At 36.8% G+C, this 25,665-nt stretch overlaps 1 protein-coding gene across 2 annotated transcripts in view; it reads left to right on the top strand.

Annotated features, from left to right (window-relative positions):
- LOC138698084 (uncharacterized) overlaps positions 1–25,665 on the top strand; it is a 385,041-nt gene that overhangs the window by 184,762 nt on the left and 174,614 nt on the right. For both annotated transcript variants that reach the window (XM_069823785.1, XM_069823786.1), the window contains one exon: positions 11,206–11,342. In XM_069823785.1, coding sequence (XP_069679886.1) covers positions 11,315–11,342 — 28 coding nt within the window. In that variant the 5' untranslated portion in view covers positions 11,206–11,314. The remainder of the gene's footprint in view (positions 1–11,205; positions 11,343–25,665) is intronic.

The raw sequence follows: 25,665 nt of genomic DNA, 5'->3' as shown, positions 1-25,665 counted from the left end.
ATAGAAACTTTGTTTTTGCTCTCCTGCAAGGTTGCCTTTTGGTTCATAATCCACTTACTGTACTGAGATCTTCAAATTCTGTCTTGTTTTATAGCATTCGAAACCCACTCTCAAATTATACTAGCACGCTGAATTCATCAACGAAAACATTCATTTATTGATGAAAACTTAACTTTATTCAAAGGCTTATCAGAGACAAACGACACCTAAATGTTTATCTTACAGGTGATGATGATAATGATAATTATAACGTCGTTTGCAATAGGACTATTAAAAAACTAAATCATTTTTTGATTTCTCAACTCATAAACTTCGTAAAAGTAGAAAATTTTTTACGACTCTAGCTAGTTTTTCAATTTTTAAATTGAATATTCCTAAATACCGTAGTTTGTTGTGAATACAAACGCAAAGATGTTCACCTGAAAATTGTTTGCAATGAAAGACACACTACTGTAATATATTTAGTCATCGTGTTTAGAAACTATCACATTCTCTTCAAAAGTGCAAATTTGACAATCAAAGATCTCTTTTCCTCTCATCACATCGATTTCATCACATCTCTGAATTACTCTCTACTAAGAAATACAATGTCAAAACCATTCGGATCCCATCACACTAAGATGTAAATGGAAATTATATAACAGATTAAGCCGCCAAAAGAGCAAAACTCCTATCAAACATAAATTTTGGATCTAATTTTTTGTTTGCCTTGGAATGTCATAACCTTGGTTTTCCAATGGATATTTTAAAATTGTAAAAATATTCTTTGCAGTTCGTCTTCTGTACTTGCTGCTATTATCTGGTCATTAGAATATAGTAATGTTTACGAGTAAATTGCTTTACCCAACTTTATTCCTTTATTTCTTTCTTCTTTCCATTTCTTTATTATTTCATTCATTTATAGATTAAATAAAACTGGAGAAAGACTGCAATCTTGTTTGACTCCTTGGTTAGTGTACATTTGATATTTACTTGCGTTATTTCCAATTTTGTTCTTTTATAAGCTTTTAATGTGGATATGGAGAAGACTGGAGCGTGTGAAATAGACAGACAGAATAAGAAATGAAGCTATGTTGAAAAGAGTGGGTGAAGAAAGAATGATGCTGAAACTGATCAGAAAGAGAGAATTGGTTGGGTTATTGGCTGAGAAGAAACTGTCTACTGAAGGATGCACTGAAAGGAATGGTGAATGGGAGAAGAGTTCAGGGCAGAAGAAGGTCTCAGATAATAGACGATATTAAGATATATGACCGTATGCGGAGATTAAGAGGAGGCAGAAAATAGGAAGGATTAGAGAATGCTGGGTTTGCAGTCAAAGATCTGCCACTTGGGCAGAAACTGTGTATGTATATAAGCTTTTAATGGTATCTATTAAGTATATTGAGGTTTCATTTTCTATTAAAACTGTCCAAAGTTTTAAACTGTCTACTTTATCAAAAATGTTTTAACGCAATAAATGCTATACGTGTGTTCCCTCCCACAGTCTGCCTACCAACTATTAGTGAAATTAAAATTCCAAGTCTTTCAAATACAAAACTTTCTATTACAAATTTTTAGGGACTCTTTACATATCATCCAATATCATTTATATTTTCAAGAAATATAATTTTGTCAATATGAAATTTTGACATTAAGCGAATCCCAAATCCAAAATTTAGTATATTTTTTAAATTAATCCACTGAAAGAACATAAGTGCTCTATATTCAGAATCCTCATTTGAGGGCTGATGATTTAATAAAATCCTTCTCTCTTCTTTTTTCTTTTATCAATTCCTTTAACGTAAATATATATTACATGATCGTCCTGTTTATTTTTCTGTTAAAATTGCTTCTGTTGTTTTAGCCTAGCTGTTAAAATTTTAGAATGTCAAATGTAAAAGTGCTATACTGTGACTTAAATACTTGCATCAAATGTTAAAAAATGCACACGAAACTAAAGTAAACTGTAGTTCTGTAAGACTATGCGGTCAGGCGACTATAAATAAAATACTATTAGAAAGCTGTCCGGAAGACTTCAGAAGATACGATTTATGTTACTAATTTATACGAAGAACAGTGATTTCAAAAGACTCGAGAAAAGTATCAACATTTCCATAATATCCCCAGTACTCGACACTCGTAAGCGTAGATTTTTTTTAAGATATCGGGAATAATTATAGCTATTTCATCCACAGTTTTAATGCCAACGTTTAGGTTAATAGCACAAATACATTCCCATTACACCATTACGATTCACAACAGCTCATTAGCCGCAAGAATTTAATGATATCCGAAAGACTGTCTAATTATATATAGTACAAAAGTAAATGTTGTAATAATGTAAAATATATCTTTCTTGCTGTTCACAGACACTCGCGTCTTCAGCATTTCTGATACACAGAAAGCGGTTATGAGTTAAGCCTTAGTTTTTCTGAACCGACGCATGCGACGTGTGAGGTGCGAGGCGGACAAATCCGGACTACAAGAGAGATAGTGAGTGGTTTCTATAGTTGCGAGGTGCGCAGACCTCGCATCTCACAGTTATAGAAACCACCCACTATCTCTCGTGTAGTCCGGATTTGTGCGAGGTGGGCTGTTTACAAATGTTTACCTGCGACCATTCAACGTACCGTTTTAATTCATTCTGAATTTATGTACATGAAATCTATGAATAATTATTTCAATATTGGAAATTTATTTGAAACTCAGACATGTTTGCTCGAATTCAATCTATACTTCAACTGGAATTGCAACAATTGAACATTTATTAAGTTTGTGAAGATATAGGCCAATTAATCTAGAAGCGGTTACATTGACAACTACTAATGAAAAGGCAGTTGCGATTTAGATGACACTGTTTCCTATCAAACTGTGACATAAGGTGGGTGCTCCTTTTATGGCCATGTTCCTGATATGGCCACCCCCCTATTGTGAGTTAGTTAACCAAAAAATCCGCTAAATTGCAGCAGCATCCAGTGAAAGGGCATCCTGGTATGTCACCTGATCGTTTTCCATCCAGTCAGGTTAAGCAATATGGCGTCAGTTGCCTGTTTTGCGGTTTTCATGTGACCTCTTCTTATTTTTCTCTGGTAAGTCTCCTTTGTTTTATGCATGTTTTTCAAAGACTTGTTTCATAAAAACCATCGTACTCCATTCAGCTTTTAATGTTCTGTTGATTGGTGTTATAGTTGATGGCGTATCTTTTACGAGTTGTTCATAATCAAACGATTTTCGTGAAAGCTTACCTGCTCCTGATATGGCCATATCAAATGCACCATGGCCATATCAAGTTCATTTCACTTTTATTTTTTCACCTGACAAATTTACATGCCTTATAGCTGGGATTACGCAAAAGTTTTGTATTTTAAGAAAAGCAACTTAATTTTTTATGGAAAAACCTGTTTTGACTACATTTTTGAATTGAGGACCGTTTTTGCAAAACTTGCTAACTCAAAAAAAAAAACTAAATTTTACAGGAGGACAAAAAACTGAATGAAGACAAATAGGTTATAGATGCAACCATCACACTTTGACACACTATAATGAAGAGAAATAATTCAATTTTACTAAGATAATTTTAAAATCGTGTAGAGGCCTGCTTTATGTTAACGAATCCACCAAAACCTCAATTTTGCAAATTTTGCAGTTAACAAGTTTTGCAAAAACGGTCCTCAATTATAAAAAAAGATTATTAAGTGTCATTTTTATTCATTTTACACCAAAATTATTTAATTTTAACACAACTGCGCTATCAAACTGAAAACAATCACGATTTGTAGAACATGGAACAAGAGTGGCCATATCATGTGCACATGTTCCTGATATGGCCACTAGGTAGACTTTTGGAATTTGGGACTTTTTGGACAATTAAAGCTATTTTTATGGGGAAAGGAAATTGTTTTAAGAAAGTCCATTAGACTGAGAACGAGTAAGAAAAAAGTGGTTTACATTTTTTTTTTCAAAATGGCAGCTAGGAAAATTCTCAGACCTTAGCATGGCCATATCAGGGACACCTACCTTATTATCGTTTTCTTTTGAAGGTATTAGGGTTACCGTCTTTACCTCCAAGAAAATGTCCCTGATACTCATTTCTGTTAAAGACTGAGTAAACCCCAGGGCCATAGTGTGGCCAGAATAATTAGGTCAATGCACAAAATCTATGACTCCATTCGAAATCGAATACGCGACTTTCTGGCTTGGAGCGCAATGCCTTAACAGTGATACTACCGCGCGTTCTTAACATTAATATTGAAATATATTATTCCTACATCATTCTTCTTACCTTTGTGTATACATACAATTTCAGTTGTATGCACAGACTAAAGAATTCTGTAAATAAGACACGTTTGTCAGTCTCGGAATGGCTGAGTCATCACGGCATTCTTCTTTACAACAGTATAACTTCTTTTCCAGTAAGCAAGGTGATCCTTTCCCTCGGAGCAATAAGTCTAGACAGGTATGTTAATAGTACCTGGGATTCGTTACGAACGTCCCTTTCGTCCTTTCGGTTGATTGCCCACTGTACGACTCTAGGGTCTATTATAGATGGAAACTGTTGAAGAGCTTCAACGACCATTGTTCCGGTGCACTTTATGATTAGGATCATCCGGCTTTCCACGCTAGAGGTTCATGTTTAAATACTAACGAACCTGTGAGGTTCCTCATCACTTCATTAATTTTGCTTCGTCGCCTTATTTCCATCATTTATTAAGGAGATGCCCGACTTTTCCAGACAACAATATAGACCTACATTCTTAAATAGGATATTTAACGATGCAGTATATAGGCCTACTGCGAGTTTATCTACCGTCCATAGAATTGGTGATAGCTAGATGGTGTTGGCGAGAAGAGTTCGAGGATTTCCCATGAGATTACATTACATTTGCCGTACAGTTTGGGAAAACATAGGAAAAATCCAAGTCACGTTATCACTTCAAGTGGGATTTGAACCTATGCTCCAGCTCGGTCTCATGTAACAAGTCCAACTCGTTACGCCTTATAGCTTCATCAGTGGAACAGATGTGTCAAATTCATTTGGGCCGCGGGCTGTTTCTTATATTACCGAACCTCTCGCGGGCCACACACGACCTATAGACCTTGCCATTGCTAAACTGTTAATGTTTTTTAATTGACTGAGTTCTTGCTTGTTGCCGATTCATATATGAAAAGCAAGTTTAATCCGCGATATATATTTCAATTTACAAAATACAAATTAACAAAAGTTATAAAGCACGTTATTTCACCAGAAACATAAAGCAGCGAAAAGAAAGCTTAATTAGCATTATATATTTCAAATTACAAAAGAAAAAATAGAAGAAAAGTTATAAAACATAGTATTTCACAACCGACCAACTGAAAATATTTTATGATTTTTTTACCAGACGCTTGACACTGCTTGTTTGCAACTACTTCCACAAATTTAGGAGAAAGAGATTCCGAGACACAACCATTATGGAAGAAAGACTAGCATCTGTTAGCCTTGATCTGTGAGCTGTTTTGTTGGTTTTCATTCACGAAAACACGCATGAATATGTGCCCCCAAAGTAACACAGGATTTATGCTGCAAACTTCCCCATCTGTGGAACTTTTGCCCTAAATATAAGTAGATTTCTGGGATTCCAACTTCTAGGTGTTTTCTTTTAAAACGGAATCATTTTACAGATCAATTAAGTCCTCTTGTAAGGAAATAGGAGCACTGTTGACATAAACGGGACCGGTGAAAAGAGCAAAGTCGTCCTCGTGCGCCTTGAGATCTTTAAAGCGCCGCTCATACTCTTCCTTGATATTTTGTATTCTTATGTTGGTAATAGAAAAGGTAATCAGTTCTTGTATAACGTAGGTAGTGCTGCTGCTGATGCTCTCTGTCTTCCGATCAAATCAGTGTGGCCATGGAATTACGAGTGAGAGCACTAACCGAGGAAAGCATTTATTGAGGTATCCTCTTCTATTCCCTGCATACTAGTGTATTAAAACTGGCCAGTATAATGAATTCCCTCCAAACACAAATATACAGGAAAATCAATCAACGGTGTACACTGGGTTCTATTAATGCCGCCTCGTTCCTTAGTCGCACTAACAAAACTGAGTATTCTACCCCACCCTTACTGAGCACGTGCGGCTTGATTCGCCTATATTGTGTATTCCGATTTTCAGTAGTGTTCATGCTAGAGTAGTAGTCACGCCGTCATCACAAATTACAACTCCTTTGCTATGTATGTCAACATTTCATTCAGTGGTGCAGGCCACTGCTTGTAGGAATGACTATCTGTGTGTCCCTACATTCTTACTAACATAGCAGTGGGAGGAGGATGAAGTAGTGACTAAACACAACTTCAAAACTTGATGGCATTAATGGAATAAATTGTACAGAAGCCGCCTTCTCCGCCGAAAAAGGACAATTAAAGATCAGAAATGTAGAGCAATCTAATTTTTCAGAGAATACCACTCTGAAAAGATATGTAAGGACTACGTCATGAAGATTTGCAATTTATAAAAGTAATTATTGTAATAATAATTATTTAGAACGAGCCTGAAATGAAGCTAACATTTTAAGAATAATTAAAAAGTTGTAGTAGGGCGGACTCGGCTAATTTCGTGATACTAAGGTTTTGGTGCAAAAATATGGTTCAAATTAAAAAAAAAATGGTGTTTTTAATGTACGTACATTATTAGGTTTCAGGAAGTTACATGTCAGCATTTTTACCTCAAATAAATTTATACAATAATTACAAATAAATGATACAAATAAAAAAAAACACTCTGGAAGGGCTGGTATAATTTCGTGATGTATGACTCCAAAAATGTAAACTCATCTGTTATTAAATAATTATGCAAACAGGAGTGTGGATTATTTTTCGTTAAATGTTGACGACACGTGCTGCTATGCATTTGGTTGCGTTACAGTTCAAGTTCAACATCGGAATTACGATATGAACTTCCTATCTGTCATTACAGTAGAAATGAAAAATTTTCTTGAAAACAATTATGGGTTTAATATTATGTGCCACATACGAGATACACTATTAGATTCACAAACCAATTGTTCATCTGATTATAGTAAGAGATACTGTATCATATTTCAGATTTGCTTCTGTAACGCCTTGTGACGTAGAACGAATATTTTCAGAGTAGGCCTACAAATATTTTTATTTTTTTTTTTCCGAATATGAAAGGAGTATTTCTTTTGATAAAATGAAAATGTTCATGTTATAATGAGACTAGAATCATAAATGCGCACTTTTTATGTTATTTTTATATGTAAGGGTAAATTATTTTAGATTTGGAGTTGCGAGGTATATAATTACCAATTATTGTTTTTTTATATTATTCGCTTTTTATTTTCTTTCTCTAAGGCCGTCGACGATTGGAACATATGTTTGGTTACCAATTAGTTGTACGTGCTTGTCGTTCTGGTTCACTGACATTGAGAGTTGCGTTAATACTTTTAGTGTGAAACTTAACAGTTTGGTACTAACTTCCTAGTTCTACTATGAGCATTAGCAGCAGCAGTAGGCCTATTATTATTATTATTATTATTATTATTATTATTATTATTATTATTATTAGGCTAGTATTAGTGGAACAATAGTATCAGCATTACAGTAATGACATTAGCAGTGGCAGTAAATTCATAATATAACCAGTCTAGTATATACTGTACAGTAACGAAGCTTGAGTTGTGAGGGTACTAGGAACAATAGACTGTGCTGGTACTATTTCGCATTGTCTGTGATGAGGCGATAGCAGCGATCCTAGTGGTTAGCAACTATCTATGGATGCATATTGTCTACGTATTGAGCTTCGTGACTGTATATACTAGAAAGTGATAAAACTGTCTTCAGTAGTGGTAGTAGCATTAGCACAGCAGCAGCGGTAGCAATTTTAACACTGCTACTGCTCCTGCTGCTAAAAGTGATAGCATTATAAAATTATCATTAACACTGTCAGTAAATTCAATATCATCAATAACGGTAGTTCTAGAAATGAAAGCAGCAGTAGCCTCATAGTACATGTACAATAGCAGGAACTTTAGCATTAGTAGCAAAAACAGTAGCGGTAGCATTAGTTATTGCAGCGGTAGTAATAAGTACAGTATGCTAGAAGCAATATTATAATTGTAGCAAAGTGAGTTCGCAATAACTAGAAAAGAAAGGAGGAAAACTTGACGTATTTCGTGTAGCCACCAAGTAGGAAGAGACCGATTCTCCATGGAGTAAGTCTTTTCATTAGCAACATCAAGAAGTGGACGCCGTAATAGGTTACCACGCCCGCGTCGTATTCAGGTACACGGTTCCAATTACGGGCGGGGTCGTAAAAATTGCGGTGTAACGTGCTGTCCCTCCGGCACCACTACTTCGTGTTAGTGACAAAGATCTGCAAAGCTGTGTGCAGAAATCTAGTTACGAAGAGCACGAAGTTTCATGTCATTTTAATCTACAACAGAACAAACTATTTTTGAAAGAATTAAGCTTAAAGAGCACTACCGAATTTTTTTATTGCTTTCTTACCTCTAGCGAGATTTTAGCATAAATCTAGAAACTCCAGAACGGTCACCCGGTGAACTTCCGTGATGCGAATTCAGCATGACGCCGGGCATCAACCTGAAACAACACAAACCGTCACAGTGACAACGAACAAACGTAAATGTCTTAGGTGGGATTCGAAGTCATGACCGTGACTTTCACGGTGTATTAAAGTGAACTACGTTGCAGATGCGTACCTGCGGTCGGTTTGAGTGTAAAGAGTGTAACATGATTTACAGTACCTTCACATATATTTCAGTGCTATAATGCCGGCCTCACGCTCATACGACTCGACAGAAGTGAATGATCATCCAAGGAGTAGAGGATAACGTGTGGTCAGCACGACGCTCCTCCCACCTTTGTAGCTGGCTTACGAATCCTGATTTTGCTTCTATCTCTTGAATTATTCACGGTACTAGGTGGGCATCAGTTCCATATAGTGGCCAAAATTTCGTGAAAAAAGTCTTCCCACGTTCCCACTCAAATGAACGAAATTAATTATTACAGTTCTTGGAAAGATGATCCTTAAAAAATTAAGACTTGAAATAGCCTAACAAGCTATAATTTATTTCTTCTGCAATTAGGCCTACAAAGAAAGAAATAAAATATTTTATCTTTAGCATAACATCTGTAGGAACAATGGATAAATTAATATTTCTGCAACTTCATTAAAGAATTAATAATGAAACTTTTACTCATCTTTAACTGAATACACTCAACAAAATGTCTTCGTGGTAAGATTCAAAGTCGTTTGTTAAAGGCGAGTTCTCAATTGCAGGAATCGTACATAAGATTGTAACGTAACTAGACACATTTTTTTTACATAGTGGGCATTGTTGTTGTTTATATATCGTAGTCACATTATTTTACTGAAACTAAATATCGCTATTACAGCGCTTGTAGTGCCGGTGTCTACAGACAGGGGATGCAATAGAGATACTCGTGTAATTCCACATTCCTGTCAATAGAGACTAGACTACTCTATATCAATTTGTGATTTTAATGTAATTATTGTTTAGATGTGGTCGAGGTGTGAAGGAAAGAGTGAGGAAAGAATACGCCAACAATATCACAGCAACACAGTCTTGTTTAATGTCATCATATACGACTAGCAGTCTTGAAGGAACGGAATTTTGTATAGGCCTACCCGATCGACTACTTTTTCAATAGAATTTGGGAAAGGATCGCGGTTTACTTTTTTTTCCTTGTTAGGAGGGAGGGAGGGAACATACCACGCACTACGACCTGAGGTCTATTGTACACCCCCTATGTGGAATGTGTTCCGTGTCCACCGATCCTCTACGCGCACCGACCTAACCTCTTGACCTCCTTAACTACTGGTACCTACAGCCAACAGAGTCCATGTACCACCCCTGCTTCGGCAACCTCCCCAAGACTCCCTTAACGGTCCGAGGCGGAAGTCCTCCCCCGAGAATGTCTGCCCCGGGTTCCGTTGCAGAAGTTATCCATCATCACTTGACTACAATCCACGGAGACCGGTCGAGAGAGCCAGCAGCTTCGGAGGGCCACCTGTAGAGCGATCTGAAAACCAGAAGTAGTAACGGGATGATGAATGAAAGGATGATAGGAGAGGAAAGGAAGTGGCGAAGATGAGTGGGGTTCCAATCGCCTGATAAAGTTACCTGATATTCATCCATAGAAGTGAGGGAAAAAACCCGAAAAAACCTCACCCAGGCAACTCGTCCCGACCTGGAATCAAACCCGGGCCCGCTGGGTTTGGAGTTAGACACGCTAACCCCTCAGCTAGAACGGTGGACACCGCGGTTCACTTAGACGCACGGCGGATCGTCTTTTCTCACCGACTCACTGTGATAGTGAAGGATCTAGTTTCATGAAAGTAAATAAAAAGTAAAATACCTAAATTAATAAATAAATTATTATATTGCGCAACGCACAGTCTACTCCAATTCTAGGTCTGTATTAACATAACATTAAATGTTTTAGCAAATATTACAAGATAGACGCTATCAACCCGTACGCCTGACTACCGGAGAAAAGTGAGGATCAAATTAATTAACAAGCATGAATGAGGTGCGATCTACTTCTCCATAACGAATATTTACCTGAAACTATGAATAATTATTATATTTCTGGCGATGAAATAATTATTTCGTAGCAAAATATTATTTTCTCCCCATCCCCTTGATAGGCATATTAGAAGTGTTTCTAAACTTGATGGAAAAAAAAAAAATTCAATAAGCTGTATTTCATTTGTGAATGGACATGTGTCCCTACTACCATTATCTCCGGGCTTAGTTGTCTCATGAGTTATGCCTTATTGGTGTCACATATATGAGGTTCAATTCTGTCTTCGGACAGTTGACTGAACCATGTACACAGTGAAGACGACTCAGTCTCCTTTATATCTAACTGTAATGACAGGTGGTCGTATTAATGTTAGCAATGTTGCAAAAGTAAAGCAAAGAAAGTGTTTTATAATGCTTTCATCTGATGGTGAAGTGTTACTAGAGAGTGCAAGTGAGCCTATTGGCACATTGTAACTCTGACCACTCCTGGAAAGTCGTACCTGGCCACGGATTGGACCGGTACCGCATGGCGACGGCCCAAAGCCTGTATGGAGTTGTTGAAGCGAGTGAATGACGACTACTGCACCAATAAAAGAGAATCGGGAACATTGTTTTGATTTGGTTGTTCAATTCAGTGTTTTCTTTTTTGCTTGCAGCATGACGCCCCTGGCATCCATTCACTTCTCGTAGCAAGTCGATGGCTTCCCTTCCGGTCGCAAGAATGAACAATTCTCAACAGAAAATCGCCCACAACAGACATCGACGATGAGGCCTGGGGTTCCGATGCCGCTAGGTAAGTTTGATGATCGTTTCTGGAGGAAATGTCTGTCAACTGAATTGGCAGTCACGGGCTTCATCAAATGAAAAGTGTGCAACCTCAAAACACGAATACTTTCGCACCTCAAAATGACTCATGAACTTCGTGCTATTCATGATTTATTCTAGTCTATCTAGAATAAGCACCACACTTAATTTTACTAATGCAATATCCCATATGTAAACATAATAATAATATTAACCTAAGATGTTGATAAAATGTCGTAAAATAATCTACCAAATAATAATAATAATAATAATAATAATAATAATAATAATAATAATAATAATAATAATAATTCACTTCAATTGTTCGACTTTTGAAACGCATTGTATATTACAAGTGTATCATGCTTAGTAGGTCTACATATCCCTGTGGTCATTATTAACAATTAATTTTTTCTCTCCATTCGTTTCTGTCCTGCAGACTTCTTGCACTCATGTTTTTCACAATTCCTTTCATATATATCTTCCTTGGTCTTCTTTCTTTCCTCTTGGTATCCATTTTGGAAACCATCTTCAGGCATTCTTCTCCCATGTCCATGAGAAATATAAAACCAATAAATTGTCAAGGCCGAGAATTGATACATTCTGCTACTAGTTCTTTACTGTCATAATAATTACGCGAAAGGCAAAGAAAGTTAAATAAGTTAAAACTGTAGCCTAAGGTACAAAATATGTTTGTAAAATTAACAATTTTATTAGTACGTGGTAAAAATGAGTTTAATAAGATTGATGATGGGTTGATGAGAATTATTTTAAATTATTTCATATATCATACTATTAAACCAAACAAAGTTTTTAAGCGTATTTTTTGCTGCATATACTTCAATTTTTAGCGCATATTTCGACTGTTCTTACTGTACCGTTGCGTGCATGTTTTTAGGTTCTTTTAGTGCATAAAGTAATGAATTTTCTTGGCTTTGTTGACTTTTTTATTCGGTTATTTAACTAGGTTATTTAGTGTTGATGGAATGATAACGATATGTAATCTGACGAGATAAGGCTAATGATTGCTATGGGATTACCAGGCATTCGCCTTACAGTTGGGAAAAATCTAAGGAAAAATCTCATTCTGGTAATTAGCCCAAGCGGGAATCGAACTCAAGTCCGAGCCGCGCCGGTGACTGGCTTTGTTGTCGTGACTACGCATAGATATATATAGCACCCATCCATTTTCTTGTCGGCAATAGAGTATGAATCTACTGCAGACTGCCCATATTTGCAGCCAGAAACGCTCCGATTTCATTTACACACGAGGACCAACCATTATTTCAGCCTATAGTTATCATAAAAACGGTTAACAATTTTTTTTTCTGGAATATAGGGTCTGAAATGGACTCTACCCACCGCCATCCTCGTGATTGGAAAAAAAATAGGGGAACCGTGATAGGTGCCAAACTGCGGTTAAAGAAAAGCCGGTTGTTAAGAACACCTGTGTGAACTTGTAGTACCCCTGTTTCCTTTGGCAGTTACGCAGTTGATTACTAGATGACGGGTAGTCGGCTTGGCCCTGGTTCCTTGTGTAGCTGGAGCACCATGAAGCTTTTTTATTAAATTAATACCGGTATGTATGTAAAAAGAGTAACACATTCTCAAACATATACAACCACAGTCAAGTATATACAGTCACGAAGCTTGACTTGTGCGGGTGCTAGGAACAATAGACTGTGTCGATACTATTTCGCATTGTCTGTGATGAGGCGATATTAGCGATCCTACTGGTTAGCAACTATCTATGGATGCATATTTACTACGTATTGAGCTTCGTGACTGTATATATTAGACTATGGTACAACCGTAAGCTTATGGACTTCGTTAACCCGTTGGTCTTCATCTCTTATTCATTGTAACATAGGTCTATGGTTTATTAAAATAGTTCTATACTGTTAATCTCTATTCAAGTAATGTAAGTAATATTAATTAGAACTCACATCAGTATTTAAAGCTGAAATATATCAGATCGTGTGTTGTTTAATATAACTAGCTTATGAAACAGAATTTTCCTTTTGAGTGTAATTATAGTAGGACGGATGAACGCAATAAGATTCCCAGACTCCTATCCCATTTAAAAGTCGTCATAAGATATGAAAGCGCTAAGTTTAAGGATAAAGGAATTTAACGGTTATTGTTTAGTGGAGCGGAATTGAAAAATGAAGGCATTTAAGAAGGAAGTCATAAAGAGAGATAATATTAAAGTGAAGCATGAAAATGAAATATGGAAATATGAACTCGCTTGTAATATGAGATAGAAAGGGATGAAGTACATTAAATCTAATCAAGAAAGAAGAATCTTGCTGACCTCGTTGTTGGAAAGCACACACTTCGGTTCCTGAACGAGTAATTAATCACCAAATAAATATAAATCTTAAATAATGATAGAATTCCGACTGTGGTATTTTCACACCCTGGAATGTAATGCGCTACCATGACAGTCAGACGTTACTTCTAATTACTTATTTTAATATTAAAGCAAAGTTCCGTAACTTTAAGAGGCTGAAACGTTTATAGGAAAACTGAATAACTTAGGTTTTTTAAGGTCTAATTGGTTTATTTCATGACACTTTATCAATTACGATGGCTTTGTAGAGTCTTAGTGAAATGAAGGTGATAATGTAGTGAAATGAGTCCAGGCTCCAGCGCCGAAATTTACCCAACATTTGCTCTTAATGAGTTAAGGGAAATCTCCGGAAAAAAACCTCAGCCAAGTGATCTGTCCCAACCAGAATTTAAACCCGGACCTGCTCGTTTCATGGTCAAACGTGGTAATCGTTACTCCACACGGTAGACTCTGTTATTTAATGACGCTGTATCAAGGTTATTTAGAGTTGATGAAATTCCTGATAGGGGGATGATATCTAGCGAGATGAGGCTGAGGATTCGCCATATGATTACCTGACATTCGCCCTATAGTTGGAAAAAACCTCGGAATAAAGTCCAATCAGATAATAATCATCAAAGCGCAGCTCCGGATCAGTATGCAAACTCGCTACCGTCTGAGCTAACTAGTGGCTTTAGACTAGTTAAATATTAGAACCTTAGAAACATAGACTTAATGAAGACAAGTGTAATTTATGAAATTAAGAAAAGAGCTTTATGTTTTGTAAATTATTAATATTCTTTGTGTTTTTATGCTTAACTATAAATCGTTTTACTTTAATGGTTCTGGAAGTAATCAGAACGATTCTAATTTCTGATAATGAATTATTCATGAATAGGAAAATGAAAGTGAAAGGAGCAGTTAATGTACCGGTAGCAGGAATAATAATTAAAATTATGTCGTTAGCAGACGCTCAGATTTTATTGGCCACAAACGAAGATGACAAAAATTATTATATATTGCCTCAACAATGTTGCGAAAGAATTTAAAATAGAAATATCCAATGCAAAAACAAAAGCGATATCAGATGACTGAAAGCAAGTAATGGTCTCTTAAACCAAATTATAGTAATTTAGCAATTACTTCTGATGAGAAAATTTGCATTTAAAGGCATTACCGAGTTAGATCAAAAATAACTCTGGATAACATGCCTATAGAACATGTTATCAGAGTTCAAATAATTTCGGATGTAATGTCGCGTACAAAAGTGAAGTTGACATAAATAATAAAATAAATAAGTTTAACCACATAACATTAACACTATTAAACACACTTAAACACAAAACAAGGAAAGACTCTATTGTAAAGCTTTATAAATCTATGGCAATACCAACTCTTACATACGGATCAGAAATATGGACAATAACGGTAAGGCATACCTCCAGAATACAGAAGAGGTAGTAAATACGAATACCTTAAAAAAGTATACAATAAAATCCCTCGTAACCGTAACCCAAATAACCGGCAATACCAAAACAACGGCACTTTTGGCTAGGCCAAAAAAGAATTAAATCTCCCATATTGCCATAGTCTGGGCCGTCAGTTTTGCCACATTAGGAAGTTCGCCCGAACTTTAGTCTTCAGTGAATATTCGAACCTAAAATTAGTGTATTATTTGTGTTGTGTGATGTGTTTTGATAAGGAAAATCCACATAGTTTTTATATTTGTTCAGTTATGAGCAAGTGATAGAGAAATAAGCTTCACATGACTGCAGTTTCAACATTTGGCACCATGAAATACGAACTTTTTTGTATATACCGGTAATTATCCAATTATCCAGCAAAATCTCGTATCCGGAACTAGCTTAGTCCCTTTGGTGCCGGATAAGAGGGATTCTACTGTAGGCCTACTTTGCATACTTTCACTCGGTAATGAGTTTTGTAATAATATTCTGGGGAAATTCTACAGATAGTAACATTATATTCCTACTACAAGAAAGAGTAATTAGAATAATGTCAGCTGTGAAATCTAGGGAATCGGTAGGACCATTTTCAAAAAAACTAAAAGTAATGCCCATGGCTTGTCAGTATATTTTTTCATTAATAAACTTCCTCGTATGCAGTCGTGAAAACTTTGTAATTAATTCAACAGTTCATAGCATAAATACGCGTCAAAAAATAATTTTTATGCTCCATCGGTAAATCTATTGTGCTATCAAAAAGGAGTGCGTTATATGACAATATAATTTTTAATAGCCTCCTTATGGATATAAAAAATTAAACTCAAAATACAAGATTATTTAGGGCCAAATTAAAGAAGAATCTAATTTCTCACGCTTCTATTCTGTAGGTAAATTTATGACATTCAACAACACTGCATAAATATTTCTGTCTTGTATTAAGTATCGATAATATCCCTTTGTGTTGCACTAGTATTACATTGTAAAATCCTTCTGTATATTTTTCATCTAGACTGACTATGAATTAAGATTTTGTAGTACTATTAAATTTTTTGACATGTTCCATATTCTAGCTGCGAAGAGATGTATGAATACAGGGTTGTTTCCGATCTCTGATAACGAATTTGAATGACATCATGTGCATCAAGAGTCACACGACAGCTGAACTGTAGCGCGAGGTGACAGACCAGTAGTGAGTCATGTCATAGTCAGAGTGCACGGCGACTCATAGCAGAAATTCCCAAGAAAATAGAGCTTTTTTGGGAAAGGTACATTACGACCCTTTCCAATGCCAAGTACAGTTATGTGAAAATAAAAGAAGCTTGCAATAAACGAGGTTTCGTTATTTCCAAGAAAGGCATCTTCTGTGTACTTAATAAGATTGGTGAAGCTCGAATGGAATTAATTTGTATCATCTCGTGTGGTGCGGCGACTTGTGACTGGGGGTGGATTCACTCTGGAATTAATCCCATCCGAGCTTTGCCAGTCTTATTAGGTACACACAAAATGCCTTTCTTGGAAATAACGAAAGCACGTTTTTTGCATGCTCCTATGATTTTCACGTAACTGTACTTGACATCGGAATGGGTTGTTATGTACCCCTCCCAAAAAGGCTCAATTTTCTTGGGAATTGCTACTGTGATACACCGTGCACTCTAATTATGAAATCACTCACTACTGGTGTGTCACCTCTCGCCGCAATTCAGCTGTCTGTGTGATTCCTGACGCACATGACGTCATTCAAATTCGTTATCAGAAATCGGAAACAACCCTGTACCATGGAATTTAAATAAATACAGTACAATAAAAACAGCTGAAATAAGATTCCTCAAATTAATAGCTACACAAAACTTGACAAGAAGAAAGAACAGATATCCGAGAAGAATTATAAATAGTAGCACTGTATGAAAACAAACAAAAACAGGAAAAATTGGCGACAACATATTGATAGGATGACGGAACTCTGAATCTCTAAATTATCCTTAAAATAGCAACCTAAAGGCAGAAGAAACCTAGTTAGACCTACTAATAGCGGATTTGAACAGAATAGCTTAATTCATTTCAAATTCTGTGTGCTATTAAAATGATGCTATAGTCTTAATTTAAAAAAGGGACGTAAGGAATTGAACTCCAAATTTCAGTGAATTATATTCTTGAAAACCTGAAGAAGAAGTCACTGAGCAATAGAAACTGGATGCGAAATATTTATCATTCACTTTGAGTAAGGTGAACTAGGTTCAATTAAGAACAGTTTTCCGAGTAGGTAACACAATACGAAAATAAATGATATCCCTCAACTGGTATTGCTTTTTAAATGTACGTTAACGATATCTATCCATATGGATCTATATTGACCCATAGATACCAGTTGAGGGATATAACAATGCCAATTAATGAAAACCCTTTATGTTTGTCTCCTGAAGTCCTTTCTCACCTCTAGACTTCGTGAATATGAGGAATACTAGATCGTGACGCTGATCCAGAGGTCATGTTAAACTCGAGGCTACCTCTCTCTGCTTTATAGACAATACTATTCCAAAAATAAAATTCATTATTACGCCAAGACAAAGATGAGAAATCATAACAAGAGTGATATGCAGGGATAATAACATTATAGCTTATCTTATCGCATCTAAACCGTAGACATTTATACAAAATACAGAGTGGAAGTAATATATCGATGGCTGAGAAGCAGACTGTTCTAAGTCCAACTTTTTAAAGAACGAAATCTGTGTTTCATTGTGTTCCAGTTCTTAACTGCATATATAAATCGAACAAAATTATAAATATTCCTCTCCATAAGGTTGCTATGAAGTCATTCCAAATTGTTTCATGAAGCTTTGAATGTCAGGAGTTTAAAATAGCTCTCCTGAAAAAAAAAATAGTAAAATGGGCTTGGAACAGTCTGGTTCTGGGCCATCGATAGCTGTACAGATTTTAAGAGCTTATTCTTTGGATAGAGTACAACAAATATTGCAATACAATATTAGTCCCTAATGAATACTTTCATCAGAAAACAATACTTTTCCTCTAAATCTTAACACCGTTTTACTCGGTAAGTACTATCCGTAGAATTCTTACTTTTGACATTAGAGAAACTAATAAGGAATTATTTATCCCTTTGCAATTTTTCAATAAAATTGACGGTTTTCATGCCAATTAAATACAAAGATTAACACGTACGGTTATTTTCTGACATTAGGATGTTTATTGGATGTCTAGAGCAGCCACTTTCAACCGGTGTGTCGTGAGAAAATGAAAATAGTAAAGGTTGTCGAAGCAAAAACTGGAAAATAAAAGTTAAAAGAGTGAATCCAAAAGCGTCAACTTTCAGCGAATATAGCACAAGTCAACTTTCAGTAAACACAGCATAGGTATGCGATCGACAGAGAAGAGAACGACTGACGAGCAACCAGGATTTTCAGGTCAGTAAAGTTAGAATATCGTACCAACCTTCAATAAATTGAATTTCAATTTGAGAGCGGGGGCACTATGACCTTATTAGGGGAGGTGGTAACCAACGCTACTTTAATCTTTTTTCCCCAACCGAGATGGTGTACACCACGCCACCTACATATGTAAAGTGCGCCAACTATGTGGTGTAAATAACTGCACCGACATATGTAAAGTGCGACCCTTTCCCAGACTTAGGACTGGCTACGAAATTACGTACGTGTGATTCAAAATGATAGGCTTAGTAACTTTGTCACTTATAAAATTGTTAAGAATATTAGGCTTAGCAACTTTATCACTTATAAAATGGTGAAGAATATTAGGCTTAGTAACTTTGTCACTTACAGAATGGTTAATAATATTAAGCTTAGTAGTAACTTTATCATTTATAAAATGCTTAAAATGCTAGGCTTAGTAACTTTGTCACTTATAAAATGAGCAATCCTCTGAACATCATTTCTTTTTCGTGACAACTACGAGGAGAATTTATACACAAGTGAATGACTTAGTGGGCGTGTGTTGTGCCTACTTTTTTATGCTATAGAACAGTTGTTACCATCCGTTGGCAAACCGTACCAACCTATAGATATATTCAATATCGATACAACAGTTGTTGGTAAACCGTACAAACCTATAGATAGATCCAATATCGATAGAACTCCCTCGATTGTGTTTACTGTATTACTCATGGCGCAATCTACAAACCTAAGTGGCGTAGTTTACAAATCTTCGTGCCGCAATCTACGTATCTAATTTTCTTTCATCTACAAAATATGGGTTAACCGTGACGCACATTACATACACCCCTTATTAGATCTATTGCGTTGACCCCCAAGCATTCCTAACCCACACCGGCTGACCACACGAAGGTTCGCTGCGTACCCAGGCTTCGAGCAGGAAACCCCATTCGTCCCTTCCATGCGTCGCCAGCTGGCGTTCGGAGAATGCTATGGAATGATGACGGAGTGGAGAGATGTTGACGGATGTTGTAGAAGTCTCAAAAGGGGGAATAGGAGAAACGCGAGAAAATCCTCAAATGCGACTTTGTCCCCCACAAATGTCACTATGGATTAACCTTAAAAAATATCGTATTTTACGTGCCTTTATGAAAAAAAATCCCCCTAATTAGGGACCACTGTATTAGATTGTATACCTGTGCCGCGGAATTTTGCATTACAACTTTAGTGTGCCACATTTTGAAAAAGGGTGGTCTAAAGGATTGAACTCTGATGTTCCGACCGAGTGCGAGTGTTTTCATACGTGAGTCAGCGAAGCACTGCTGCCAAACTACTCAGACTTTGTCTAATTTTCTAATTAACTATGCACTTGTTACGACGCATAATAGTTTATTTATTTTAATGCATTCTATTGTCCCTTTAAATAAGCACAGTTCTATCACTTCCATCCTGTATAAAGTCGAATAAAGCCTTGGTTTTTCTGAACCGACGCATGCGACGTGCGAGGCTCGCCATGCACAAATCCGGACTACACGAGAGATAGTGAGTGGTTTCTATGGCTGCGAGATGCGAGGTCTGCGCACCTCGCAGCCATAGAAACCACTCACTATCTCTCGTGTAGTCCGGATTTGTGCATGGCGGGCCTCGCACGTCGCATGCTTCGGTTCAGAAAACCAAGGCTTTAGACAAAGCAGTGAAATTACATTTCAGGAAATATATCATGCAAAAAAAGTAATAGATCCGGGTTTGATTTCTGGCATATTTCCTCATATCTCACTTCAGTACAGAACAGGTGTCTGTCGCTTATACTGTATTTGCCTTTTGTTGGAGACCTACTTGACCGTGCTCCATGTTGACCTGGTAGCAACCCATGGTGAAAGTTTAAGCTTGGTTGAAGATCTTTGTAAGACTTAGTACGATACGGACCTTTGGTGAAGGTAGATGATCTTGATCACGTTTATGATTGTGATCGTGATCATAGTCATTTTCTTACTTTCAAGAACAGATTCATTTCTTTTCTTCCCGTTCCATCTTTAAACAATAAATATACGAGTAGGCTATATCAATTCTTTAACAACTACGAATAATACAATATTATGCGCATGCCGTAAAAAAATTTTCGCTTACAGGTACGACCAGATGTAAGAATAAACTCTATTAGGAAAGTAGAGTTTCTGGAACTATTAGCGTATAGGCCTTATATAGAATGATCCATTTGGGAAGATTTAAAATAAAACGCTGTAACATAATAACTGTTGCTATTTATTTTTAGTAATCTGTAAATAGGGCCCATTTTCAAGGAGCATGTGAGTTTTACCTACATTAGATCTCTATGTGTCATTGCGTACACGACATAATTCATATCATGAGACTTGTTTCTTCAATGTGTGATGTAACATTTCAGTAGTTTTTCCTCGCCAGTTATGTCGACTGTTATTCACGAACTTCTTTTCTTCAGTGAGATGTTGGGCTATCCTGCTCGAATACCAAGTCCATTTTTTCCTGTTGTAGCTGTAATACGAAACACAAATGTGATCGTAAAGCATAATGCCTGAACACGTTGCATGTATGATTTCAGGTAACGTTGACAAGTTGTGTATGACATACTGTTCTCCAACCAGGAGATCAACCGTGAAAGGAATGTGCTTACAATTGCCTCATCTATTGGGACGAAGTAGATAAATAATATTACCGTTGCAACGCCAGTTTAAAAACCATGCGCTCTCCTGCATATGTTATTTCCTATATGAAGAGATTAAAAGACTAGGAGATTAACTGTGATCTAATTTTGTAACTAGGGTAGTATCAATATGTCTGTATCAATGTTATGGTTTGTGCTGTGAGAGCTAGCCAATAGAAATAAGAGTACCCACGTGTGTGACCTTATGACATCTTATGACATAAACATTCATTCACAGCATTACCCCCTTTCGTCTCATCCTGCGGAGACTTTCTCGTGGTTGGAGCACAGTAGCTATCTCCGCAGACATCGTTTAAAGCTCTTCTAGGAACTTGCCGTAATAACAGCGCTAACAGAGCTTCGGTTTCGAAAACACGTCTGTACAGATCCACTTTCATCGGACTTGCGGTACTGATTTCTTTCGTTCATAAAAACAATGATGCGAAACTCCTGTATTTTAACGTCATACTGGAACTAAAATCACTCCTGATAATACCGTGTACCACAGAAGTCAGTTGACAAAGGGAAACATTACTATAATTAGAAATACAATTGTACACAGTATGTTTACTACAGCAAATGTTCAAAATGTGCTTCATTTACTTGAAGACAGTGCTTCAGTGCCTCACTCGATCCTGACATTCTTAAAGTGTTGCAGTGGGTTGTGCTGGATAACATGGGTGATTATTTGTTTCAAGTCATATATCGATTTTGGCTCTGTCTGAAAAACGTGCTGTTTCACAAATCCCCATAGAAAGAAACTAAGGGGTGTGAGGTCTGGCGACCGTGGAGGCTATGACTGAGGTCCACCTCGTCCAACCCAGTGCACACCGAACATCTCATTTAGTTTCTGGCGAACTGTTAGAGCATAATGTGCCGTGGCCCCACTTGTTGAAACCACATTCTTATCCGTTTCTTCAATGGCAAATCATACAGCAATCCCATTACAGTGCTGTTCAGCAATTCCCCATATGTGTGTTGGTTTACTTATCCATGAAAGAAATATGGTCCCACAACCATATCACCCCGTATCCTAAATCACACCATAACTTTTGGAGTACCAGGGTTGTTAGCTTCACGCCTCCATCTTGGGTTTTCTTTGGACCAATATCGTCGATTGTGTGTATGAGCGTGCCCATCCAAAAATAATAAGCATTCGTCACTGAACAGAACATGCTGAAGGAAGGATCGATCAGTCCGCAAATGCTGTGTGATCAGTTGCAATATGTTCACTTCTTGAGTGGATCCTCTTCTTGCATTGTGTGTAAATGCTGTACTTTGTAGGGGTGAAAACGTGAAGATTTCAATATTCTGCGAACAGATTCTCTACTGATACCACTTTCTCGATCCACATAGCGCACTGACCTTTTAGGGCTGGCCATCATTTTTGCAATCAAGTCTATTGAATGCTGTCCGTTAGTAGGAGATTTGAGACGACCAATTCGTTTCTTATCGAGTACACTGGAAGTTGTTTTAAATGTACCGGTATACAATAATTTGGCTACATTTTGGTATGTTGGTTTTGGAATGTCAGGACGACTACGATGAGACTCGTCTGCAGCTTCTCTTGTCCTGTGGTTGCAGGGGCGGCTCGTCCATAAGAGCTGAGGAGCTGCAGCACTCCCTGCTTTGACAGGAAAATAAAAATAATATTTATTTTAATTTTTTAGAAGAATTGTTACAGCTTTTATTGTTAAATTGCTTTATATTTCATCTGGCCGGGAATATGTACTATTATCTTATGCATAATCTTTTTGCGCGTCGACTGTATTGGAATTGACACTGCATTCAAAGTCGTCCTGGGATCTGCAGGGTGGTCAGCTCATAGAGAGTGTCTCTTGCTTGGTCAGGGGGGTAGAGAGGTGAAGGGGAGCAGAGGAAAACTGCCGCTGTTTAAAACCCATATCTCGCTGCAGAGCCAGGCAACAAGGGATCTTTCCTCTCCTCTCACACCGCTATTGTAATGCTGCGTCAAATGGATTCTCTATTCCCTTGAAACTTAATGACAAAATTTTTATTTTCTTTTCACATACTTAGGGCCTGTACTACGACTCTCGGATAAAGTTCTAGTTTAAACTTAACCGACAGATGGCATATTTATCCGGAAGTTGGGTTGTAATTGCGTACTACGACTTTTGGTTATGTGCAATCTGGAGGCTAAACTTCCAGATTAGCAATCCGGAAGGCAGAGTGGCAGATAGGCGTTATCCGGAGGTTGGAACTCGGTGTTGAAATCAAGATGGCTGCACGTCGTGCAGCTGGTGATTTGAAGGATCAATTTAATTTTGATACTGATTCTGATGATAAGTTCTGGAGCAGATGCTTCGTTATATCAGAACAGCAAAACGAATTAGGCTGCGTCCAAATAATTTTGAAGAGTGGGATGACGAGAAATTTTTTAGACAGTTTCGAATAATGAAACCTACTACATGAAATCAATTATCAACTGAAACAAGACACAGATCGTAAGTACACAGTTAATAATAAGCTACACTATTTCTTTAGGTATTACATTAATATTTTGTATATAATAGCACTATAATAATTATTTTGAAGTACAGTAACCTGTAATAGGCGTACAGTAGAAGTGAGGATAGAATGTTGCTTCATGCAGGTGTTCTGTTGTCCTTACAAGGTATTAAGGTGATTGATATAATAATATAGGCAACCTACAATAAGTTTCAAAATACTTTTATATAAAAAAATAATAATAACCGTATATAATATATCAAAATCCTTATATGGTAAACTATCATTTCTTCACAATTACGTTACCACTTTAAGATACAAATGTATTCACATATTTGGCTTCTAGTCAAGTCATATGTACTGTAAACGAAAGAAAAATTGAGTGCCGACACCAATTTCCCAAATAAAGGTGGAAAGTTGCTGTGAAAGTGGAGTCCGGTGGAGAGGTATGGGTAGGCAGGATCGCTCTGTCGAGATAGAAGGGGTAGGCGGCAGGGAAGGGCAGCACATTCATTTCATTACTGTGTTTCCTTACTAATTAAAGGAAAAGACAAGTTTTCGTAAGATCGAGTTAGTGACAGGTTAGGTTAGTATGATTTGCATATATTTACAATTGTCTAAAAAAAAAAAAAAAAAAAAAAAAAAAAAAATGTCAAAACTACATCCAAACCTCTCTCTTCCAGGCTATCCTGTAGGGAGTCCTTGCCTTCTTTTGGTAACGCTATTGTAAAGATTTACCGATAAAGGTGTAACCAAATCTAATTGTTTGTTCATTTTTCCAGAAATAATGACTTATCTCCAATGGCCAAATTACTATTGGTATTGAGATTCTATGCCACTGGGAGAACATTGACAACAGTAGGAGATTTTTGTGGGGTCCACGAAGTTACAGCAGGAACTGTTGTCAATCGAGCTAGTGCTGCACTTGCTGCTTGGTTTAATTGAAGTGATGACTTTTAATGCTTCCTTGGGAGTAGTTTTATTTGCTCCAGTAATTAAGTGCAAGACTTGTTTTTTTCTTCCGAGGGATTCTGTCTCTCTTTTTGATGCTGTTACGAATACTTCTGAATAGTATTTTAATACAGGTTTTATGTACATATTATAGGTCTTGATTAAAGTTTTCCTAGAACTGTCTGCTAGTTGTTTAGTCAACTCTCCGAAGATAGATTGGAATATCAATAAGGCATCACTCATGAGACAACTGTCAGGAGATAATGTGGTAGGGTGGCAAGTTCCCTTCTCCTTCCTTGCATATATCGCTCGCCAGTAGGAGTAGGCCTAACATATTTCACTAATCAGACTTAAGATATGCTTGCTATATATTATTATTTAACAAACTGTAACAGTTTATTGAATTTTAGACGTGACAGTTTTTCTTCATTTCCTGAAAGTTTTGGAATTGGCATTTATGTTTTGCAAGGGAGCTGTTTCATTCACGCTAGGCCTAGTGATTCATGTATGCAAACATATTCATATCGTTACTTTTTAAATATATTTTATTGCTTGGATCCCTCACAGTGATCTCTTAACAGGCTAATGCACTGTATCTGCAATTCAAATTTATTTTACATAAGCAAAATATGGTAAAACAACATTTTTCAAGAGGCACATTAATTGAACCGTCGGCTGGAACAACGTTATAAGTTACATTTGGTCAAATTTACAGGAGCTGCAAAAATGTGTATGCGTACAACTTTGTTCTTATGAGGGTAGCAAACTTTTGAGTGGACAGTTGCAAGCCAAGGAATATAGCAAGGTAACATGACATACAACATTATTACACGGAAACACACCGAATGAAAATTTTGTAACTCACAACGTTGTTCCAGCTGACGCTTCAATTGTATTCAGGTACTCTGTGAATGTGTAATTAAAACAAGAGAGATGGACTATAGCTGCAATTAAATTTAAAATTTATTTATTTATTTTGTGTAAACAAAACACGACATTTTTCAGGAGAC

Source organism: Periplaneta americana, chromosome 4 (assembly GCF_040183065.1).
Source record: "Periplaneta americana isolate PAMFEO1 chromosome 4, P.americana_PAMFEO1_priV1, whole genome shotgun sequence".
NCBI lineage: Eukaryota > Metazoa > Arthropoda > Insecta > Blattodea > Blattidae > Periplaneta > Periplaneta americana.
This window is presented reverse-complemented; position numbering and strand designations above follow the sequence as displayed.